Genomic DNA, 21,675 nt, shown 5'->3' on the forward strand with positions numbered 1-21,675 from the left:
TGATGGAAGGGGTTAGTGTATATATATAACCTGTACCAGCAAAGCTTTGACACACTAGAGGGAGGGTCTGGGCAAAGGACAAGGGTTTGTTGTCTCAGCTAAGCCTCCGAAGAGCTTAACGGAGGAGAAAAAGCTGGATTGGTGTTAGCGGCATGCTAGCAGGAGAGAGCGGCCCTCTTCAGAGTCGCGGCAAATGCTTTGGGCGGACTGGCCGGTGTTATGCCGTCCTCTCCATCGATCGTCAGACGGCCAAATAATTGCACAGGTAATCCAAGCAGTTCCCTAGAAGACCTCCGTCTTCAAAATGTCACGGGGGGGGGGGGGGGTGTTTGAACTTACCAGCTTGTCAGGCGCTGGGAATTGGGGCATCGCGGGACGGGGGGGGTGGGTGTAATTAGGGGGCATCTCAGGAGAACAGGGATCGCAGGGCCCTGCGCTACTCAGCAGAATCCGCAGCTGTGCTTGCTTCTTGTCCATGACCTTTGGCCCCACACAGGCAGACCCCCCCACCCCCCACCACCCCACACCCCAACCTACATACCTGCTCCACATGTGCAAATGCTTTCCTCTGGCTGCAGAATAGCGATTTATGCACCCGGTTATGGTGTCCCAAGCATGACATCATCTCGGAAAATAAATAAAGAAAAGGGACTGAACGTGGCTGAACACCTTTTTTCATGGTTTGAATGGGCAGCCTGCGTGTGTAATGCGTTTCATGTGCGGTGTACTAGTTCATAAATGTTGCAGGACATCTATTAGACCGCTGTGCCGATCCCTGTGCCGATCCCTGTGCCGATCCCTGTGCCGATCCCTGTGCCGATCCCTGTGCTGATCCCTGTGCTACTCTGTTCCCTCAGACTCAGTGCACCGTCACCTGCAGCAGTATGAGGTGGAGTACCTGCAGTTTGCATTCCGCTGGATGAACAATCTGCTGATGAGGGAGCTGCCCCTTCGCTGCACCATACGCCTGTGGGACACCTACCAGGTACAGTGCGTGTATGATCGCACACCTGCCGGGTACAGTGCGTGTATGATCGCACACCTGCCGGGTACAGTGCGTGTATGATCGCACACCTGCCGGGTACAGTGCGTGTATGATCGCACACCTGCCGGGTACAGTGCGTGTATGATCGCACACCTGCCGGGTACAGTGCGTGTATGATCGCACACCTGCCGGGTACAGTGCGTGTATGATCGCACACCTGCCGGGTACAGTGCGTGTATATTCACACACCTGCAGGGTACAGTGCGTGTATATTCACACACCTGCCGGGTACAGTGCGTGTATGATCGCACACCTGCCGGGTACAGTGCGTGTATGATCGCACACCTGCCGGGTACAGTGCGTGTATGATCACACACCTGCCGGGCACAGTGCGTGTATGAACACGCTCCTACCGGGCACGTGTATTCACGCGAAATTGTTGTTTGACCAGCTCTTCCTTTTCTAACTATACTATGTTCTTGGTAAAATAAAACGTAATCAGGACCTGCCCCGTGTCACACGTCTCGCCAGTAGCGCGTCCTTACGGACATTCAGCAGCTGGTGTCGGTGTTTGACCTCCATGCAGACAGTCACCCTGCATGGTACTTAAACCCGGCAATGAAGACATTGGCGTGGGCTCCCCTTTGTGTCCCAGCTAGCCACAGTTATCCCTGCCAGCTCTCGTTAGCTGGACCAGAACCAGCTGAGACTGATCCGGCAGAGGTGAGATGGTAGCTCCGCACGTTTCATCTAGAATCGTTTTCTTCCGGCTCAGTGACACGGAGGCCGCAGAACAGACGGAAGTGGCTCGGCATCCCCTGCGTTCCCCTCCCGTGTGCCCCTCCCGTGTCCCCCTCCCGTGTCCCCCGTCCCGTGTCCCCTGCTCGACCATGTGTGAATCTGATCAGCACTTGCTTGCGGAGCCTGACAGCACCGGACGTTTCCTAGAAACCCATGGCTGTAATTTCCTCCGGAGGCCAGATGCCCCCCGATAGCTCATGAGAGGAATGTGGAAAAATACAGATTGTGTTTTATGCAGCTCAGTGCTCCGGAATTTCACGGCGAGAGCCGTCGCTGTGGGGAAAGGCGCCGTGGAGCGTGGATGGGGAAGTGTTCATGTTTTTCTGCACATCAGGAGACCTGATCTACCCCCTGCTAATGTCCCCCTCGCTTCTGCTGTAGCTCCCTAACCATTACACCATCTGCTGGTTTGTCGGAGCAGGTCGAGTCACCGTGTACTTGACCAGTCCCCCGTGCCGCATTACAGCTAATGTTTTATTTTTAATTGTTGGTACTTTTCGTGGGGTGGTGCAGCGGCTAGCACCGTTGCCGCTCACCTCTGGGACCAGGGTTCAAGTCTCTGCCAGGGTTCCATGTGTGTGGAGTCTGCATGTTCTCCCCGTGTCATCGTGGGGTTTCCTCCGGATACTCCGGTTTCTCCCCACAGTCCAAAAACGTGAGGGGTTACCAAATTGTGCGGAGGTGTGCATACGTGAGTGACTGGTGTGTGAGTGTATGCTGTGATGGGTTGGTGCCCCACCCTGGGTTGTTCCCTGCCTTGCGCCTGTAGTCTCCGGGATGGGCTCCGGACCCCCTGCAATCAGGGATGTGCTGTTTTTCTCTTATTCCTTTAGAACAAGGTTTCTGAACCCGGTCCTCGGGGACCACCAGACGGTCCACGTTTTTGCTCTCTCCCAATTGGCAGGGAATTGGGAGAGAGCAAAAACGTGGACCGTCTGGTGGTCCCCGAGGACCGGGTTCAGAAACCCTGCTTTAGAATAAGGTGCCTTTTGCAATTGAGCAGTTTGCTTTAAGGGGGCCCATAATCCTCTCAGAGAATCATTATGCAGTTAAAGTTTTCTGGTGTTGAGGCCCTTGTACCTTCCTCTCTGGGGTTGGGCGCTTCTCCCGGGTTTATTTTATCGCCTGTGATCTTTTGGTTAGGGGACCTCCACAGCAGAGGGATCCATTGGGGATTTGACCCCAAGGCATGCTGGGACACGCCAGTCTGCATGGCTCGTCACTCCTCACGCCCTCTGCGGCAAGGGCAGAAGGACGGTGCAGCTCTCTGCCAAACGGGGCCCCCGTGGGGGGAGGAGCATTCAGCTTAGACCGCTGAGTCTGAGGTGGTACCATCTCCCTCAGTCCGCCGGCTGGCGGTGTCAGGACAAGGACAGCTCCGCCTCCGCCGGCTGGTGGCCGCGGTGGGCCTTCCCCAGGGTCCCCGGAAGGTTGGGGGGCAGTGAACCACATAAGATTGGGTAATTGTGGCCCCGGGAGCCAGTCTTGGCCTGTTAGCTACCAGCTAGCTCCTTGTACCGCTTCCTTCTGGGACCTGGGACGGTGGGAGGTCTTGGGTGGGGGGGGGCGGGCTCCGTTGCCGTCAGTGCCGCCGGCTGCGCCATCGATCGCCGTGTTTGTTGATGAGTCCACTCAGCCGTGGAGGGGCCACCGGATCGTGCTCCCTGCTTAGCGGACGGCCAGGTCAATAACACGAAGATATTGCCTAATGTCTGCATCGATCGGCTGTTTTCCTGGGTGGGAGCGGCGAGCGGCTCTGAAATGGGTGATTGATGGTGTCTCGCCGCCCGTGTGGCTGGCTGGCCGTCCCCTAATGGGGACTCACTTTCATCTGTTTGTCTCATGATAAAGAATTACGCCCGCCTGACTCAGACCAGCATTCTCAGGTTGGAAGATGGCATGGGTGGGGCCGCAGAGGCACCGCCCTCAGCTGAAAGCTGATTGGCCCTCCAAGTGCCTCCTCCCCTCTCACTCACCGATTCAGAACATATCATTGGCTAATGGTAAGGTTGGCCCCTCTTGTCCCTCCCAACTGGAATCTCCCCTGGCACTTGGGTGCGTTGGCATCATCACACGCCACGACAGAGAATGTGGGAAGTGCAGGGGACTGGACCTCGCCCCCATGTGGCGCCGTTCACCAGCACCTGTCACATCATTCCAAACTCAGATTTCAGCATAGAGCGCCCCCTACATCTGTGTCATCCTCAGGGCACTGGGGAGTGAATTAAATGCGGGCAGGCTGACCTTAGCAGGCTGACCTTGGCAGGCTGACCTTGGCAGGCTGACCTTGGCAGGAGCTCTGTCGCTGCTTCCAGGGCTATCAGTGATTATGGAAATTAAGTATTATAACGACTGAAGGTCCGGGCCCCCAGACACCTATCCAGCACCTCTCTGACTGGGGCTGTTCTCATGGAATCTTCTGGAACCCGGCTTATCGTGCTCCGGACTTCCATGGAAAGTGACATATTTAATTTCTTTTTATTTAATCCCTCCCTAAAAGCTACAGGCTCTGCGTCGGGCTCACATTCAGTAGCTTTCCTTCCACCCCCCGTTGTGGTAAGACACGTGGGGACAGCGTCTCTAAACAGCTTTATGATCATGTGATTTTCCCAACCCACTTCACACCAAGCTCATTTTCAGCAGCACCAGCTGAAGGGACAGAATCCCGGTGCAAAGAGCATATTTCACTTAGAAACTGGGAGAGAATCCAGCTCCATGCCCCTCCTCATGCCCCCTGCCCCTCCTCATGCCCCCTGCCCCTCCTCATGCCCCTCCTCATGCCCCCTGCCCCTCCTCATGCCCCCTGCCCCTCTTCATGCCCCCTACCCCTCCTCATGCCCCCTGCCCCTCTTCATGCCCCCTACCCCTCCTCATGCCCCTGCCCTTTTGCCCCCTGCCCCTGCCCTTTTGCCCCCTGCCCCTCCTCTTGCCCCTGCCCTTTTGCCCCCTGCCCCTCCTCTTGCTCCCTGCCCCTCCTCATGCCCCTGCCCTTTTGCCCCCTGCCCCTACCCCAAACCCTTGCCCTTACCCTCATCCTTGCCCCCCACCCATTTGCCCCCGCCCCCCGTGTCTGCTGTGGAGCTGACTGGCCGGCATGCCTGTGAGCTCTGGCCAGCTGGAGTTACTTCCCCGCCTGGCACCAGGAATAGAATCCAATTCACCCCATGAATATTTGATGCCTAACAAAATAGTCTGGAAATGACTACCCCCCCCCCCCACCCCCCCACCCCCTCAGTGACAGTCTCTGTCAGTGTAACACACCTGAAATATCGCGTTGGCCTGAATTACTCTACTTTGCTGAATTAATATTTCATCGCTCTCGAAATGCGTGTGGGTGGGGGGGGGGGTGGTGGTCAGGTCTTGGGCCGCTGAGCAGCATCTCCCCCCCCCCCCCCCCTGTCATTCTCAGGCTTGGATGGCTGAAGCTGCTTTCTCCTGTTAGTCATTCAGGTCTGCGATGAGCCATCTCACATCCCAGCTTCCTTTCTAAGCTTTACTCTGCAGTCATTGTATTCATATTTTTTTATTTTTATTTATTTTATTTTCCTGTGCACGTTGGCCCTGCCCCACCCTGAAGTCAGTGGGTGAGAATCAGCTGAGCGTTCACTCATATCTGCCCAGACTCAAGTGACAGGCCCACACCTTTCCATCGGTGCATTGCAGGGAGTTCCCACTTAAGAACGCGGGTTGGAAGGCTTGGCGGCAGGGTTTCATAGCGCCCCCTGTTGGCCTAGGGGTGCTTCTGCTATTCATGTCTCTAATTTAAATGTAATGATGATACACTCATAGTTTGCTGTTGCAGTATTTGCTTATGGAATTTTTCTGTTGTGACTTGAAGTGCTTGACCAATGTGTTACAGCGGAGTTGCACGCCTTGATGTTCCCCAGGGGCTGATGGGGGCATGTAAGACTGACACTCTAGCAGATGCCCAGCGCCACAGGGGACTGGCGGCTATAGAGGCGTGGAAGGTGCCTTTCCGTGGTCTGCTCCTGACCCAGGTGGTCTGCTCTTGACCTAGGTGGTCTGCTCCTGACCCAGGTGGTCTGCTCCTGACCCAGGTGGTCTGCTGCTGACCCAGGTGGTCTCGCTGGGCCCGGTGTCCTCCATGCAGGCGTGGGACTGACAGCCAGTCTGAGGGGGTGCGGGGTGGACTGACCAAATATTTCTATCACGATATTTTTTAAGATTCTGGCAGTTTTACGGTATATCATGTTTTTTTTTCTTCGTTTTGACAAAGTTCACCATTACCATGGCAGCCAGTACTTGCATCAATAAAATCTGTTTGCGAATGTTTTTAAGAAGGTTTTTACTAATTACTATTTACAAATCGTTTACATTTCGCTTAATAGTATAAGTGACACGTTCTGTTAGATAATGTATATTCAGCTCTATATCGTCATGTTTTCTTAGATAAATGATGTACATTTAGCTCCGTAGAGACATGTTTTACTAATTATTGCCATATATTTAGCTTGGTAGCAACATGTTTGCTTTAACCAAGATTATTTTAATAATTATTACAGTGATAAAGCGATATTAGGGATTTTGCTTTAAATGCATTTAATTGCAGATCTAGTTATATCACAAATCAATCACCCCGGTGTGCGTCCATCACAGTGTGTTGCAGAGGATTATAATCCTACTGCGTTCCGAACGCCCCCCTTTCATCGATAAATCAGGGGCCCTTCCTTTAAAGGAGCCCATTAGGGGCTAAATGCTTTAGGGAGGTCATTGCCGCCTCCACCGCAGTTATGTGGCAAGACGCCATCGCCATCACCCGCCGTCTGCTGAGTTTTATTGCGCTTGGCATGCCGGGGGCTGTTTTCCGGAGTGGCGCCCAGCTGGGCTCGAGTGGACAAGGCGGAGACCCCACCCTGCCGGCGAGCGGGACCCCTCCCGGTCATGTCGACACCTCCCGCTGGGAGCCTGCATTTTCCGCAGCGTCTGTCCCATTGACCACAATAAAAGGGCCCCGCAGATCACTCAGGTTGTGTTCCGGGCGGCTGGCAGAGAGGGGAACACCTCCCAGCCTGCTAGCGGCACTTCCGGAGTTTCCATGGCTGCAGAACCCCCCTCGGTTCCACACTCCTTCTGAGATCCTCCATCCTAGATGACTTAAGAGTGAGAGTTACGGTCCGAGGGTCAAGGCCAAGGGGAAGAATAGCGATCTGGACCGAACGGTACCAGTGCCCCGTCCATCAGGAGCACTCTGTCTCCATTTGATGAGAACTTCCGATCAGAAACTCAGAGTTGTGTTTCAGTCAAGTCAGAGACACGGCGAAGGATTAGGGCTTAAATCCGGCCGGCTGGGTGAGGCTGCTGCTTTAATTTGCATGTGCTCATCGTGTCATTATTCTCCTTCCTTAATCCTGTAATCCTAGACAGCAGAGATTATCTAATCGCATATTATCGTTTCACATCGAGCCCTGGGTTAAACCGGCGTAATGAAGCGCAGCGCTCGTGCTCCGTCCCCTAGCGAGGCCTCCCCCAATTCACGGGCTTGCACTGCTTTCCTCATTTTAATCCCTTTTGTCTCTATATGAAATATTCTAAATGTATTCTGGCGAAGCATGGGAGGCATGCTTAATCCAACTAAGTCCTTTTAAAACTGTTTACCGTTAACGGCTTGGCACTACATCGCAGCAGTGCTCGACACCATGGAGAAAACGGCGAGCTGGGATCGCCTTCGGAATCGCAGGCTTAAAAATAACCTTAGGCCCGGCCTTGGCGGTCAGCATCCGCCAGGAAATCGAAACCACTAATACCCTCAGCATCTAAGAGTTGCTTGATTTTTTTTTTTTCTCAGACTAAATCAGGACCCAGAGTCCAGGTCGGAAGAGAAACGGAACATTTGGATTTAATTTGTTTACCAGATGCTTTTGTTGTACATTTTTGTTGGCAAAGCAGGGTCAGGCAGCGCCTGGAGCCATTGGGCATTAAGGGCCTTGCTCAGGGGCCCATTGGTGTAGTCAATCTGCTTACCATGGGATTTGAACCAGCGACCTTCCAATCACTGGCACAGCATCCTAACCTGCTGACCCACGTTGATATACAGGCTCTCAGGCTCACTTGGAAAAAGTCTAGTGTCGAAATGTAGTGCATAGACTGGGAGGCAAGGACCCCTTCGTCCCATGATGCACGCTGCCCCCCGCCCCCCCGCCCTGCTGCTCCCTGACCGTTAGTCTCCTCAGTCCACTGGGCGAATCGTGATGAGGCCAGCTGTGCCTTTGCTAACGTCTGCAGGAGGGGGAAGTTAATTTGGAATCGAGTGCGGATGCCTGAGAGAAGCCGGAGTCGAGAGGAGCGGAGGGGCCCCAGGATTAAAAGTCCATGACACAGCAGTTCATTCTGCGGGAACAGAGAGCGTGACGAGATTTAAAGTAGCACAAGCTCCTCTCTGTTAATCCCCAGTTTGTAATGTACGAAAACACTCACTTTAACATCTCTGTGTTCTGCTGTGTTCTGTTTCCTTGCATTTTTAGAGGTTAGGTGAGGTAGCAGCGTTCTCTCAGATTAAGGTGACAGTAGTCTTTAAGGTGAATATGTGGTCTGTATTTGGTGTTGAGGTGACAGTAGTCTATAATATGAATGTGTGGTCTGTGTTGTTCCTGAATGGCAGAGACTGTTACCCTGGTTGCCTGTTTTTGGTTGTTCTGGGTTATTTAATTAAGTACCAGAACGAGCTCAGCCCTCACACTGCAGAACCAGGCAGTGTACTCCCACGTTCCAGCTCTGAGGTTCCCTCCGTCGCACACGCACCACCGTCCATTATGGTGATATGTGAAAACATAATGGTAAGAGGCAGCCGTGTTTAACCACTGGGTTTTTGATGATGTGATCTTGGCTTTATGACAAAGCGAAAAATCTTAATGCTTTCTTATCTTACTGGAATGAAAACCCAGTGCTACGATGTAGATGCTTCTTAACACTGATAACATAACGTGGTGTGACTTTGGTACGTTTCTTGTGTATTAACGCCTGTGTGTGTGTGGTTGCGGTTCTCCTGCGGCCCCCCTGTGATTACCCTATGATCCCTCTGTGGTCCCTCTGTGATCCCCCTGCGGTCCCCCTGTGGTCCCTTTGCAGTCACCTTGTGGTCCCTTTGCAGTCCCCCTGCGGTCTCTGTGCGGTCCTTTTGCAGTCACCCTGCGGTCTCTGTGCGGTCCCTTTGCAGTCACCCTGCGGTCTCTGTGCGGTCCCTTTGCAGTCACCCTGCGGTCTCTGTGCGGCCCCTTTACAGTCACTGTGCGGTCCCTTTACAGTCACCATGCGGTCTCTGTGCGGTCCCCCTGTGGTCCCTTTGCAGTCACCCTGCGGTCTCTTTGCGGTCCCTTTGCAGTCACCCTGCGGTCTCTATGCGGTCCCCCTGTGTTCCCTTTGCAGTCACCCTGCGGTCTCTTTGCGGTCCCTTTGCAGTCACCCTGCGGTCTCTATGCGGTCCCCCTGTGTTCCCTTTGCAGTCACCCTGCGGTCTCTTTGCGGTCCCTTTGCAGTCACCGTGCAGTCTCTGTGCAGTCCCCCTGTGGTCCCTTTGCAGTCACCCTGCGGTCTCTGTGCGGTCCCTTTGCAGTCACCCTGCGGTCTCTGTGCGGCCCCTTTACAGTCACTGTGCGGTCCCTTTACAGTCACCATGCGGTCTCTGTGCGGTCCCCCTGTGGTCCCTTTGCAGTCACCCTGCGGTCTCTTTGCGGTCCCTTTGCAGTCACCCTGCGGTCTCTATGCGGTCCCCCTGTGTTCCCTTTGCAGTCACCCTGCGGTCTCTTTGCGGTCCCTTTGCAGTCACCCTGCGGTCTCTATGCGGTCCCCCTGTGTTCCCTTTGCAGTCACCCTGCGGTCTCTTTGCGGTCCCTTTGCAGTCACCGTGCAGTCTCTGTGCAGTCCCCCTGTGGTCCCTTTGCAGTCACCCTGCGGTCTCTTTGCGGTCTCTGTGCGGTCCCCCTGACTGTTCCCTTTTCTCCTGTTCTTTGTCTTCACAGGCAGAACCTGAGGGGTTTTCACACTTCCACCTGTACGTCTGTGCTGCCTTCCTGGTGAGATGGAGGAAAGAGATTCTGGAAGAAAAGGATTTTCAGGTAATTGCTGGTGCGGCCCGTCCCCTGCGCTCGCCCGCATGTCCCCCGGCTCCTTGGCGCTGTCGTTATTAACTCCTGAGGTCGCGGGGTCAGTGGCGCTGCATTAACATGATGACAGCGACAGCTGCTGTAAGGTGACATTGCCTGCTTCCCATGCACCCCCCCCCCTTTGCCTCGTCCCTTGTGTGTAGCGTGAGGGGTGTGGGGGTGTCAGACGGGCTCCTGTTGGTGCAAGCATGTGTGCGAAGGCTTCTGACGTTGGCCTGCCCTCCTCCCTGCCAGGCCAAACTCCGCAGTGACAACATGCCTCTGACACACAGGGCGACATGCTGACTCTCTGTCACTAGAGGGCACTCCAGAGCGCCCTGTCACTCAAACCTGGAACAGCTCGTTCCTCACAAGCTATCTAAACCAGCGTGAACCAGGCGCATGCCCCCAGAATCCAGCCAGTACTCTCCATGTATCCTCACTCTCCATTTACCGACCATCATCCTGCCACCTCCATAAAATGTCCCTGCCTCTATCTGGCTAGTTGATGCCCATTCCTGTCCTTGTCTTCATTCCTCCTGTCCTCCTCTTTCTGTTATACACATGTTCCATCATTGCTTCTTTGGCCCACGTTCTCCGTGCACAGACTGTCTCTGTCGATCCCAATGTGCGGCAGCAGGTTGGACTGAACCCCCCCCCCCCAGCATGTGTACTAAACCTGGTAATTAGCTGATTAATGTGTGTTTGAGCAGGGAAATCAGCAAACTGTGTTGCAGACCCAGGAGGACCGGAACTGGGGAACCCTGTTTTATAGTCTCCAGCACCCCCCCCCACCTCCCCCCCCCCAATATTTCCCCTGCTGGGTTTATCGGTGACACTCAGCATTTATAGGAAACAGTCTGGAGTTACGGGTTTATATGTTTATGCGCTGATATGTGGAGTAGAATGATAAAACTCGCCGCTGCTTTCATGGGTCCTTAACAGGATCGCGTTCCCCGAGTTCGCCGGCTGATGGTTTGACAGATTTATTTTTGATTCTTCTTGCTGCTTTCTTCCGACATTCAGAAAGTCCACTCAGGAAGCCAGGCCCCAAAAAGTCCATGGAGTGAGAGCCTGACTTCAAAGTCGCCGAGTGGTGGGAGGGGATTATTTTAATGCCGGTGTTGCTTCGCATGGGCCGCATCCCGGTTAGTTTGGGTCCAGCCCCGCGGTGATCCCACCCCCGCCCGGTTCTGTTTAATCCGTGCCTTGAAGTGGGCAGCAAGTGATGACATCATGCAGACGGTCGCTGTTGCCTTCGGAAGGCTGACTCTGGGGCCGTAGCAGCTGGGTCAGGCTCCTAGAACGTCGGCTGGCTGCCCCGCTCCCCACGAAGACGACCAAAATCTCTCTGTCACCTCTGAACCAGTGTCACCTCGATGATGGCTTTAACCTTACGCTTCATCTACGATGGCTGATATTCTCTTCAAATCTGCAAGCCATCGGAGTCGTTTATCGGCCTGCAATCCCTGTCTGATGCAGGTCACCTGGGTCCACCAAGTAACCCCACCATGAACCGGCTTCCAAGAGACCACCAATCAGAAATCAGTCTGATTTCCTCATCTCCTGCTGGACTAATGAGTAGGTTTCCCTGGTTTAGGAACGCCCCCCTATCATTGTGTGCTGTGACCCCACCCACAGAAATCGGCTCGCTGTGTGTCACAGGGCACAGTGTGGCCTGCATCAGTCTGTACTGAGCTTTCCCATCTGATCCTAGCCTGAACCATTTCACCTGGGATCGAACCCGGGGCCGCTCTGATCGAGGGTCCTCCACTCTCACATGCCGCCACGCCATCCCGCTGCCTCCAGCGGTACCGTATCCCTCCCGTCGTCGTCGTCACCATGTCTGTCCCCATGAGTGATAGCAGATGTGATGAAGTCAGTCACCCACGCCTGACCTGCCCGTTCCTCTTCTCCTTGCCTGCTGCGAGCCCCCACAAGGGGATTCCCGGGGTCATGATTTTCCAGGGGTTAAATGTCCACGGCTTAAGGGCCGCATTTCACACCGCAGGACTGCTGTCCGGCACAGCCTGGGCTCCTTCCTAAGCGGTGTGTGCATACAGAGACGTGCCAGGTTGGAGGTCAGCATCCTGCGGATTCAACGCTTGGCTGTACATCATTCTTCCTCTCCGCCATGGCACCGATCCATCACCTGGGTCTCTGATGAATGTCCGATTTGGATCTGGATTCCTACCGGCTGTGTTTTCGATGGATTTCCAGTGGCGAGGGTTCTTTGAAAGGTTCTCTTCCCAGATCAAGAAGTTCCCTCCTCTCAGGCCACTGGAACCAGCTTTTCCCTCATGTCCCATCCGATCCGGGCTCACTGGTGCCAATTACAGTGTGCAGGATGAAGGTTTGCAGTGGCACTGCTGTTACCAATGTCTCGTCCTGCTGTTTAATCGGAGAACTATGAGCAGGCGTTACAGACCTCGGCCTTACCGTGTCAGCTCTGCGTGGGGCTTCCCCCCCACCTCTGTATCCGGGACGCGCCCCGAGCCCACCCACATTGCTATCAAAGTTCTCTGTGGGTTTCGGCAAACCTCAGTGTCACAGAGAGTTAAATTAGTTGTCGCTCGGTGAACAGGGGCCCACGCGGCGGCTTGTGAAGGTATCTGGGACGCCCCGGAAAAGCCGCCCTATTACACCATGAATTGCTCATTATTTTTCCGCCTTCAAGGGCCCAGTCTGATACTCCTAAAGTTCCCTTTATCGACTGGTTGTCTCTCTTAATTTTGGCTTAATGAGTTTAAATCAAATAATCAACATAATTTTTTCCCCATAATTCTGTATTTTTCCCCATTTTTGTAATGAATATAATGATGTGTGAAAGTCGCCCCAAGCGGGGGTTTGCACACACTGTGATGGAAGCAGTTGGTTAAACAATCTTTCCATTACCACCAGTACCGTCACTGTGGTGTTTGATTATGGAACCTGCCAGGTACTGGTTGACTTTGCCCTTAACTCAGTTTGCTACGCTTGGGGAGGTTTAACTGCCAGTGGATTTCCAGTGTTGGCATGGAGCCTTCATTATACAGCAAGAGCTCAGCCGCCCCTAAGGTCTCGTTCAGCAGGGGCCCCGAAGTCCGTCTGGTCTCGACAGCAAACAGTGGTTAGCGACTTTGTGTCGGTTCCGTCCATGCTGGTCTTTCATGGTGTCCAGCTTTTATGCTCTTTCTTTGTGTTAAAGGTATGAAGGGGGTGTGAAGTTACAGCCTGTGCTGTGGTAGGGAGCTGGGAGTGCGGTGGGGGGCCTCTGAAGATGTGTTATGATGCCCCTGGAAGCTGGTGGGCGGTGCTGCCAGCGAGGCGACCCTACAGTCATTGGATGCTGTTTCCACACAGTCACAGGCCCGTTCACTCCGGTTGGCTGCTGTCTTATTGGCTCATGGTGTTTTGCTGCAATTATACTGATTGATGAAATTCCAGCTCCATGAAAGCCAATAGGAGCTGAGAGGAAGTGACACGGTTGGGGAAACGCCAGCGTTCCTGTCAGCTGCGGTCACTGCCCCTGGTCCCAGACTCGTTGCTGATGAACTGAACATGGGTATTGAACAAATGCCTTGGAACTAATTTGGAGGTTAATTTCAGTTCCAGTGTAGCGGTTAACACAAAGCTATTAGTATTGTGTAGTAGGAGAATCAGACAGTTACTGGAATTTCAGCCTCAGTCTGTGCGGGTCTCTGTGTGATTCAGCCTCAGTCTGCTGGTCTAAGTGTGATGACACTGGGTGTGAGTGCATGTAGGTGTCAATTTACCTGCTCTCTCAAGTGTCCATTAAACATTCCCTTAATGAAGGTAGAATGACCCCCTCCCCTCCCATCCCACTTGTCTCCCACATGGTGACTGATGATCTTTTCTCGCTCACTGCCTGCTTGCACATCCACCACCAGCCGCTCTTAATGGCTCGTCATCTCGCGCGCACACACCTTATCTGCCACTCCTGTACCTCTTCCTTGCCAGTCGCCAGCTCGCCCTTATCGGGCCGCCGCGGGAACTCGTGGGCTCCACGCCCTGAAAAAAATTCAATCACCTAAGCAGATAAGAGAGCAAATTGAAAGGGAAGCCTGTGAGGAGGAGAAAAAACTGATTTCACAGTTTGAGCTAAGAGGGTAATTTTGTAGACCCTGATTTACCCGATGGTGATTAAAAGTTGCTCCAGCTTTAATAGTCCAGCGAAGGAGCCTCCTCTATCCAGGATAATTCCATGATTTTGGAAAATTGATGTAAGTTAAAACACTCTTGAGGTGAAGGAGCACATGGCTGAATTGACCCAGAAAAAATGGAGAGACGTGTTTATTTTCTGCTGTCGGGAAGGATATGGCTGTTCCTTTAAGATCAAGGCTTAATGAAGTTCTCCCTGGGCAACACATTTAACTACAGTTCTATTAAGGTAGCCATCAGAAAAGCCCGAGGAGATCCGTCCGCTGCGTCTTAATTCGACGAAAGCCCCACTTCAATCTCCTTTAATGGTCTTTTGCGAGATCGTTCAGGAGTTTCTCCGCAGTTGTGAAGTCTTCACTTGTTAAGGAAGCGCAGCCACTCTCAGGTGTGTGGGAAATGGTCACGTGACCCCAAATGCCCGCCTCTCTGTGAACGACCCTAAAGATAAAATCTCTACATTCTCCTTGTCTGTTGTTGTTTTTTTTGTTTTTTTTTTCCTGGCTGATGCATTGTTTTATATCTTAATGCCCCAGCATCTGGGTCTCAGACGGTTGCTGTTTATGGCGCATGTGCTTTGCTTGGCTCATTTTTCTGAGTGAGTCTGTACTGGTCATCTGAGACCATTAGAGAGATGGGGATGGATATTCGTAGCAGACCAGCAATATGCCAATTTTGACAGATTGACAGATTGAAATCCGTGGTGGAAGCAGAGGTTGTGGTGCGAGGTTGCTGGGTTCGTCATGGGAATGGCGAGCTGGAGGCCCCACAGCCACCATCTCCTCGGAGCACCTGGACCATTTCTCCGGCCCACGCTGCCATTCCACTTTGTGCCACGCCACTTAAGTGCCCGTCGGTTCCGCAGTGAAAGCAGCCCGTTTTGTGCGGCTGAATAGCGGACGCTGGCAGGTGGGCTGTTTGGAAAAGGCTGACCCTTGCTCACTGGCCTATTGAGGGAATTTACAAATGACCGCCACTTAGCCGCCAATGGCCACTTGATTATTCTTTTATTATTTTTTTCAAACACTCTCCTTTTATGGGCAGGTAATTGCTTCTCTGGCAGGATCATACGGCTGCAGTTATTACATCTGAAAAGGGTTTTAGCATTATTGCACAGGGAATGAGTATTACAGTGCAGGAATGTCGACTTTCTGAACCACATCGTAGCTCTGAGGGCCGCTTGCTGGTTGGCTGGCCTGCTACATACCTCACCCCTCATGCTGGTGATCTTCTCCCCAGCACCAACCCCTTCTTCACAGCAGCAGTGTCAGATCAGATGTTATTTCTTAAAAGGATAACCTGATATTCTATAGAAATATCCTTCTAAATCAAAGAATAGGAGAGGATGACCTGTCCTAAAGATCCAAATCTGATAAGTTCAGAGGTTATGTTCTCCTGATGATACATGTCTGATAAGTTCAGAGGTTATGTTCTCTTGATGATCCAGGTCTGCTAAGTTCAGAGGTTATGTTCTCTTGATGATCCAGGTCTGCTAAGTTCAGAGGTTATGTTCTCTTGATGATCCAGGTCTGCTAAGTTCAGAGATTATGTTCTCCTGATGATACAGGTCTGCTAAGTTCAGAGGTTATGTTCTCTTGATGATCCAGGTCTGCTAAGTTCAGAGGTTATGTTCTCTTGATGATCCAGGTCTGCTAAGTTCAGAGGTTATCCTATCCTAAAGATCCAGATCTGGTAAGTTCTAGAGTTGTGCTCTCCTAGTGATGTAGTTATGAGTTCAAGGGCTGGCCTTTCCTTGTGATCTAAATCTCATGACTTCTGGAGTTGGGTTCTCCTTATAAACTGAAGTTAAAGTATTTGATGAGACTCCTATGCTGACCTTTGGAGATACTTTATGGGAATAATTTATCATATGGTACTCTGGACCATTGTGCAGTTGAATTGGTCTTTTTGGTGTGGGAACGATGGGTCCTTCTGGGGAAATTCCAGATTAAAGTGATTCTCTCTGCCCACCGTCTCCAAGACCTCTGGGATCTTCTGAAGCCGTGCTCAGTGTGACCATTTAAACAGAGCCAGGGACATTCCTGTCATCCATTACATGAGTTTCAGGATTTATTGTTGCATACGCTGGAAGGAGCACAGTGACAACCTTACGGCACGGTTGCAGGGGAAGGGAGAGTCACAGGGGAGTCGACAGTATAGACAGCCGTGCAGTAAGAGTCAAACGAATGACTGTTTTCTCTCCCTTAATTTGCTGTTAAGGCATTTCCCTCATTATTCTTTTCGGTGAACATTTTAAATGTAGCTGAAGGACAGCAGATCATCTCCCATCGGACTCCACTTTCAACAGGTTGTGTTAATGCTCTCTCAGATGGTCCTGCACCAGTGAGAGCAACCTGCAGCTTCTGGCTGCTATTGATTGGTAGAGCTAAACTACTCCTACCTGACTAGAAGGTCTAAGAGCCACCCCCACCCCCTTGCATGTTCTGCACCTCTGATTTCTTCCATCATTGACACTCCGTTTAATGTTCCACCCCCTACCCATTAATATCTCCTCCCGAAGCCTTTGATAGCCACACCATCACTCTGCTTTCTGGATTGCTTTCCTGACGGACAGCTTAATTCATTTTCCTGTTCCATGTTTTAACTACTTTGGGCTCTCTGAAATTGCAGCACGCGCTCAGATTATGGGGCACTCAGGATCATAACGCAAAGACCAGTGGTGTTATAGATCAGGGGGAAGCACATTTCAGGCCATGGTGCATCATTTTCACGCAGTGGGTCTTCTGCTAAGCCTTGGCATCAGAAGCACGAGGAGAAGGTGGAGACTTTCAGAGATGGGTTTTCACCAGTGGACAAAGAGAAACTGAACAGGAAATAAATAAACCTTTTTTTTTTTTTGATTGACCCATGGCAGAAAAATATCTGTGCTGACATAAGTCTGACGCGTATGATTATGATAAGTCTCTGTTTGTGTTTGGGGTGATGATGAAGATAGCAAAGCTCTCTCTAGATGACCCACTCTAGGTGCCAGCTCAGTGCCATTACATGTTGTGTTGCTAGCTATGATGATGATGAAGGCAGACACTTGTTAACACGTCTTTTCATCCAGACTTGGTTGCTTCAGGTTTCTTGGGCTCACTAATTAAGATCAGACAGTTTAGCTCATCTCTCATAATAATTCAAGGTTCTGACCTGTTCTCCTTATTTAATGTTTTACGTCAGATCTTTAGTTACACAAAGATCTGTGGGATACAGACCCTGTGGGATACAAAAGTCGTCTATAGTTTGAGCCAGAGCAGAATAGTCCTGTATGGTCTCAACAATTGAAGCGTAGCCCTCTCTTTTCTGGTTCATTGCAGAATAGTCGTCTGTAGTATTATCATAGTTGTTAGTACTCTGGTCTAGCACAGAATCGTCCACTATAGTCTCATCTGTCCAATAGTAATCGTCGGTAGTCTGGATCTCAAATTTCTTTGTTCCTGTATTGGTTTGCCTGCAGTCCTTTATCACAGGCTGTGCATCACCTCCATCTTCCATGTTGCCCCAGACAAGACCAGCTGGCTCATAAATGCTTGATAAATCAGTTTCTCTGTGGAGAATGTGTGTAGAGACCCTCTGTGTTTTTGTTTGTACTCTTCCTCCCTTTTGACAGATGTGTAGAACATCTGGCTCCCACTATGCCCACATCTTGGTGGGATTTTGGGTTTTGTTTCTGGTTAAAGAGCACCATGTGGCTTTCAAATCTATTTAAAATTGAAAAGACTAATAATCTAACCTGTCTTGAATGTAATTTGCTGCAGTGGCGTGGCGGTACATGATTCTGTGGGGGTGGGACGTTGCATTTTTAAAGTGAAGGTTTGTTAAGATGCTATGCCTGATCGGAAGGTCATGGATCGAATCCCAGGGTCAGCAGAGTGGTTTGACCATCGGGCCCGTGAGCAAAGCCTCAACCCCAATTACCCCATCTCTCTCAATTTTATGTAAAAAAACAAAAAATGCTGAAACTGCTCCCGGGAATACAGATGACCGAGACCCAGCAGAATCCAAGCTGAGTGGACCAAAGCCTCTGAGGGATTGTTGGCGTGATACCCACACCTTTCCTTCTCACTGCCCAAAAGGATATTGCCTGCCCTCCCTTTGTGCGTCTCGTTGTCTCTATCCATTTTTAACTTTAGGGGCCTTTATCAAAGCCGGCGTGTGCCGCTGGGCTGCAGGGCGATAATGGGGCGTGTAAATACCCCCATCGCTGGTTCACAGTGGACTGTAATCAAACCCCAGTGAGAACAGGTGCCTTTTATGTGCTCGTGAAGCTAATTAATGTGGAGTGAAAATGGCTTCAGGGCCAACATTTTCTCACCGAGAACAGGGTTGAATTTATCTTGCGTGGGGACCTGCTCTCAGGCTGAAAGAGCTCATTCAGTTGGTCTTTTCATGTTAGATGCAGTTTCTGGACAGGCTTTTGTTTTGGCAATGGACCGGTGACCCCGCCCAGTTCTTACGGGCGCGTTGGAGGGGCTGAGGCTAAGCGGAGCGGCATCTTGTTGCTGTGGGCCAGGCTGACGACCCGCTGCCTTTTCAGGGGTCCTATGGAGGGCAGGCAGAAGACTGGCAGCTGTGCTTCAGGGTGCAGGACCGGGGACAGCTACAGAAATGCCTGCTGAGTCAGTTCCTGAAGTTGAAGGCTCTCTGGTGCCGTCTCAGTGTGGCTTGGCCGTCACACGCATCGTGGGGGGGGGGGCTAAAACATCTGACATCAGTGAGAGAGTCACATGTCCGCTTCTCATACAGAACATGCTGTTATACCATCGTATTTTCATATTTTATATGACAGAAATCTGTCCTGTCCTAAGTAGCCTGTTAATAAATGCTGGAGATTGGGTTCAGTTTTATTCTCTTATTATTATTATTATTATTTATTATTATTATTCTGTGATCTGGAGACGCCTTCAGTGTGACCTGGGTTCTGTAGCTTCTCAGGTTAGGCATTGTTCTCTAGGGTCCTCCGAAGGGTCTCACCCGGGCCTGGATTTGGGGTTGGCGCCGTGGCTGTAAGTTTATATCCGTAAGTGCCTTGTTTCTCCTTTGGGTCGCCTGGTTGCAGCCACCGCCGGAGGGAATCGATTTCCACGTGGCTGCGCTGCCCTTGTTTCCGTGGCGACGGTATTTATTACCTGAAAAGTTCCCCGCCAGCTTCAGAGGTAGAGGACAGTATGAGGGCTTCGAGGAGCTAACCCCCCCCCAGCAAGGTGTCCATCTCACAGGCTGATCTTACCATTTCTCTAATGCGATCGGTCTTTCGCTTCTTTCCTTGAGAAGGTCAGTCCCTGCTTTGAATCCATGGTGTCACACCGATGGCAGACGAGGACAAACATCCCGACTCTGTTTAGCAGGTTCTGTGTGTCATTAAAGCCATTTGGAGCCCTTTTAGGCTCTTAAGTATGCTTTTTGGATTTCCAGCCCGAAACAGACTAAATGGCTGTCTGCATTTTGTCAGAAGGGGGCGTCCGCCCTGCCGTGAGCTCTGCCTCTTTGTCTCTTGCTAATGGCCTTCATTCTCTACTTTGCTTTCCACAGGGACTCATGATCCTGTTGCAGAACCTACCCACAATGCACTGGGGCAACGAGGAAGTGAGCGTTCTCCTGGCGGAGGCGTACAGACTGAAGTTTGCCTTTGCTGACGCTCCGAATCACTACAAGAGATGAGCCTTGCCCCCCCCCCCTCTTTCCATGGTACTGCTGAATTCTAGGTGTCATCTCCTAGCCTCTTCAAGCTGCACAGCTGTAATAAGATTCAAAGTGTGCTTTTTTGGGTTCTGTGTGAAGGTCTTACCGATGCCTTTCAAGTTCCCTGTGTTTTATATATATATATATATATATATATATATATATATATATATATATATATATATATATATATATATATATAATGTATTTCAAACATGTTCCCCATCATCTGCACTGTTAATTCAAACCAGGTTACCCGAAATAGATCCACACATGCAAAACCACAGCTTACGTTGATGCGATCGACGCTACGGCACCATCTGCGCATTAAGGAGTTTCTTGGTAACAATTTGTGAGGATTCTGACCTTGATTGGCCCACGAGAGTGCAAAACATGCTCATCGGCCTGCACTCTGATTGGTCAGGATCTGCTGTTACTATGCTGTAGCCAGCTTTGATTGGCTAACACTAATCGGCCCAATTGCTTTCCACAAGCCCAGCACCTGATGCCACTTTTGCCCCGAAAGGAGCTCCATTCCGCCGCTGCTCCTCTGTCAGTGCAGTGATGGCAGTAATATCTGATCGAAAGCTGCGATCCACACCTCCACCAGATCCTCCAGAAGAAGTTTTGTGTTCAAGTGAATTCTTTGCAAAGGACTACCTCAGAATCGAGTCAGGACCCACCCAGCGATACACTGAAGGGAGCCAGGGCGGAGACGTCACCCTCATGCCAACCCCTCCAACGTGGCCGACCGCTTCACTTTCGTCTAGCCTGGCCGCTTTATTCCTGTTCGTCATGGAAGCGGCCATGCGATCGTAGCAGAAAGAAAACCGATCAGCTGAGATCTCTGGTCAAGTAGTCCTGAAACTGTGCGCGTGAAGAACTCACAGCTGTGTGAAAATCTGCCGTGTGTCCGGGCAGCTTTTGTGTAGGATAGTAACATTTTGAGTTTTGTATTATGGTTTAAAAAAAAAAAAAAACAATTTTGTCATCTGGCTTTGAATTTATTTACAGCTTCGACTAATTTTCCTGTTCATGGTGGAGAGAAATTGCACTTGACAAGATTCTATTTTCTTCTGTTTTTTTAACCAGTTACATTCTGTGATTTTTTTTATGTTATATACTGTTTACATGTATACATATTCTATGGTGCCTGATGCCGTGATATTGCATCGTGGATAATCTTTACGATCACGTGATGCAGGCTCATTGAACGAGGAGCGCGCTCAGTTTGAGTCTCTGCATTCTGCTCCCGCCGGGACGAGTGAGCGGCCGGGTGGAACAGATACAGGATCCTGAAGCAGACAGCGCCCGTGAGGACAGGGCCCGAGTTTCCATGGCAACGAGAAGCAGCCATCTCCACGTAGTCGGCCTCATGTTGGGGCCCACGGGCTGACATGCTGCTCACCAGAACCGGAATTCCCCCCCCCCCTCCTTTTTTTTTTTTTTTTTTTTAAAAAAAAAAAAGTTTTTCCTGGGTGATTTTGTTTTGTTTTGTTTTGTTGTTCTTTGTTTTTGGCTGAGCAGTATTGAAACATAGATGTTTTGGGCACCATAAAGAGGAGGCTGTTTTCAGGAATGACATCATGAGTTTGGCTTATGCTGAGGTGACCATGAACGGCGTCCCTGAATGGACGCATGTAATGGGCCGTCTGTACATAGAGTAAATGTGTAAATAAATTGTACACCACGAAATCTGCTGCCATCTTTCTCAGAAACACAGGCTCTGAACACGGGTTGCAACGCTCGGTTGGGCCGCAGTCCGCGTTCTTGCGGGGCACCCCCTGGAAGTGTGTAACCTTCATGAGCTCTGCATCCAGCCACCCTCCCTGAAACAAGCGTTTGATGCCTTTCAACGAGAACAGCAATAATCCTGACTTATGAAAAATTCTCCATCCATATAATAAGATCCATCTGTCTATCCATCTTCTAAGTGGCTGTTCTCGT

General features: G+C 51.2%; 1 protein-coding gene across 2 annotated transcripts in view; it reads left to right on the forward strand.

Moving 5' to 3' along the window:
* tbc1d22a (TBC1 domain family, member 22a) overlaps window positions 1-21,423 on the forward strand; it is a 59,289-nt gene extending 37,866 nt beyond the window's left edge. For both annotated transcript variants that reach the window (XM_072709959.1, XM_072709958.1), the window contains exons 11-13: window positions 858-985; window positions 9,763-9,858; window positions 19,579-21,423. In XM_072709959.1, the coding sequence (XP_072566060.1) occupies window positions 858-985; window positions 9,763-9,858; window positions 19,579-19,707 (353 nt within the window). In that variant the 3' untranslated portion in view covers window positions 19,708-21,423. The remainder of the gene's footprint in view (window positions 1-857; window positions 986-9,762; window positions 9,859-19,578) is intronic.
* Window positions 21,424-21,675: the final 252 nt, after the last annotated feature.

Source organism: Paramormyrops kingsleyae, chromosome 3, assembly GCF_048594095.1.
Source record: "Paramormyrops kingsleyae isolate MSU_618 chromosome 3, PKINGS_0.4, whole genome shotgun sequence".
In the NCBI taxonomy this organism is placed as follows: domain Eukaryota; kingdom Metazoa; phylum Chordata; class Actinopteri; order Osteoglossiformes; family Mormyridae; genus Paramormyrops; species Paramormyrops kingsleyae.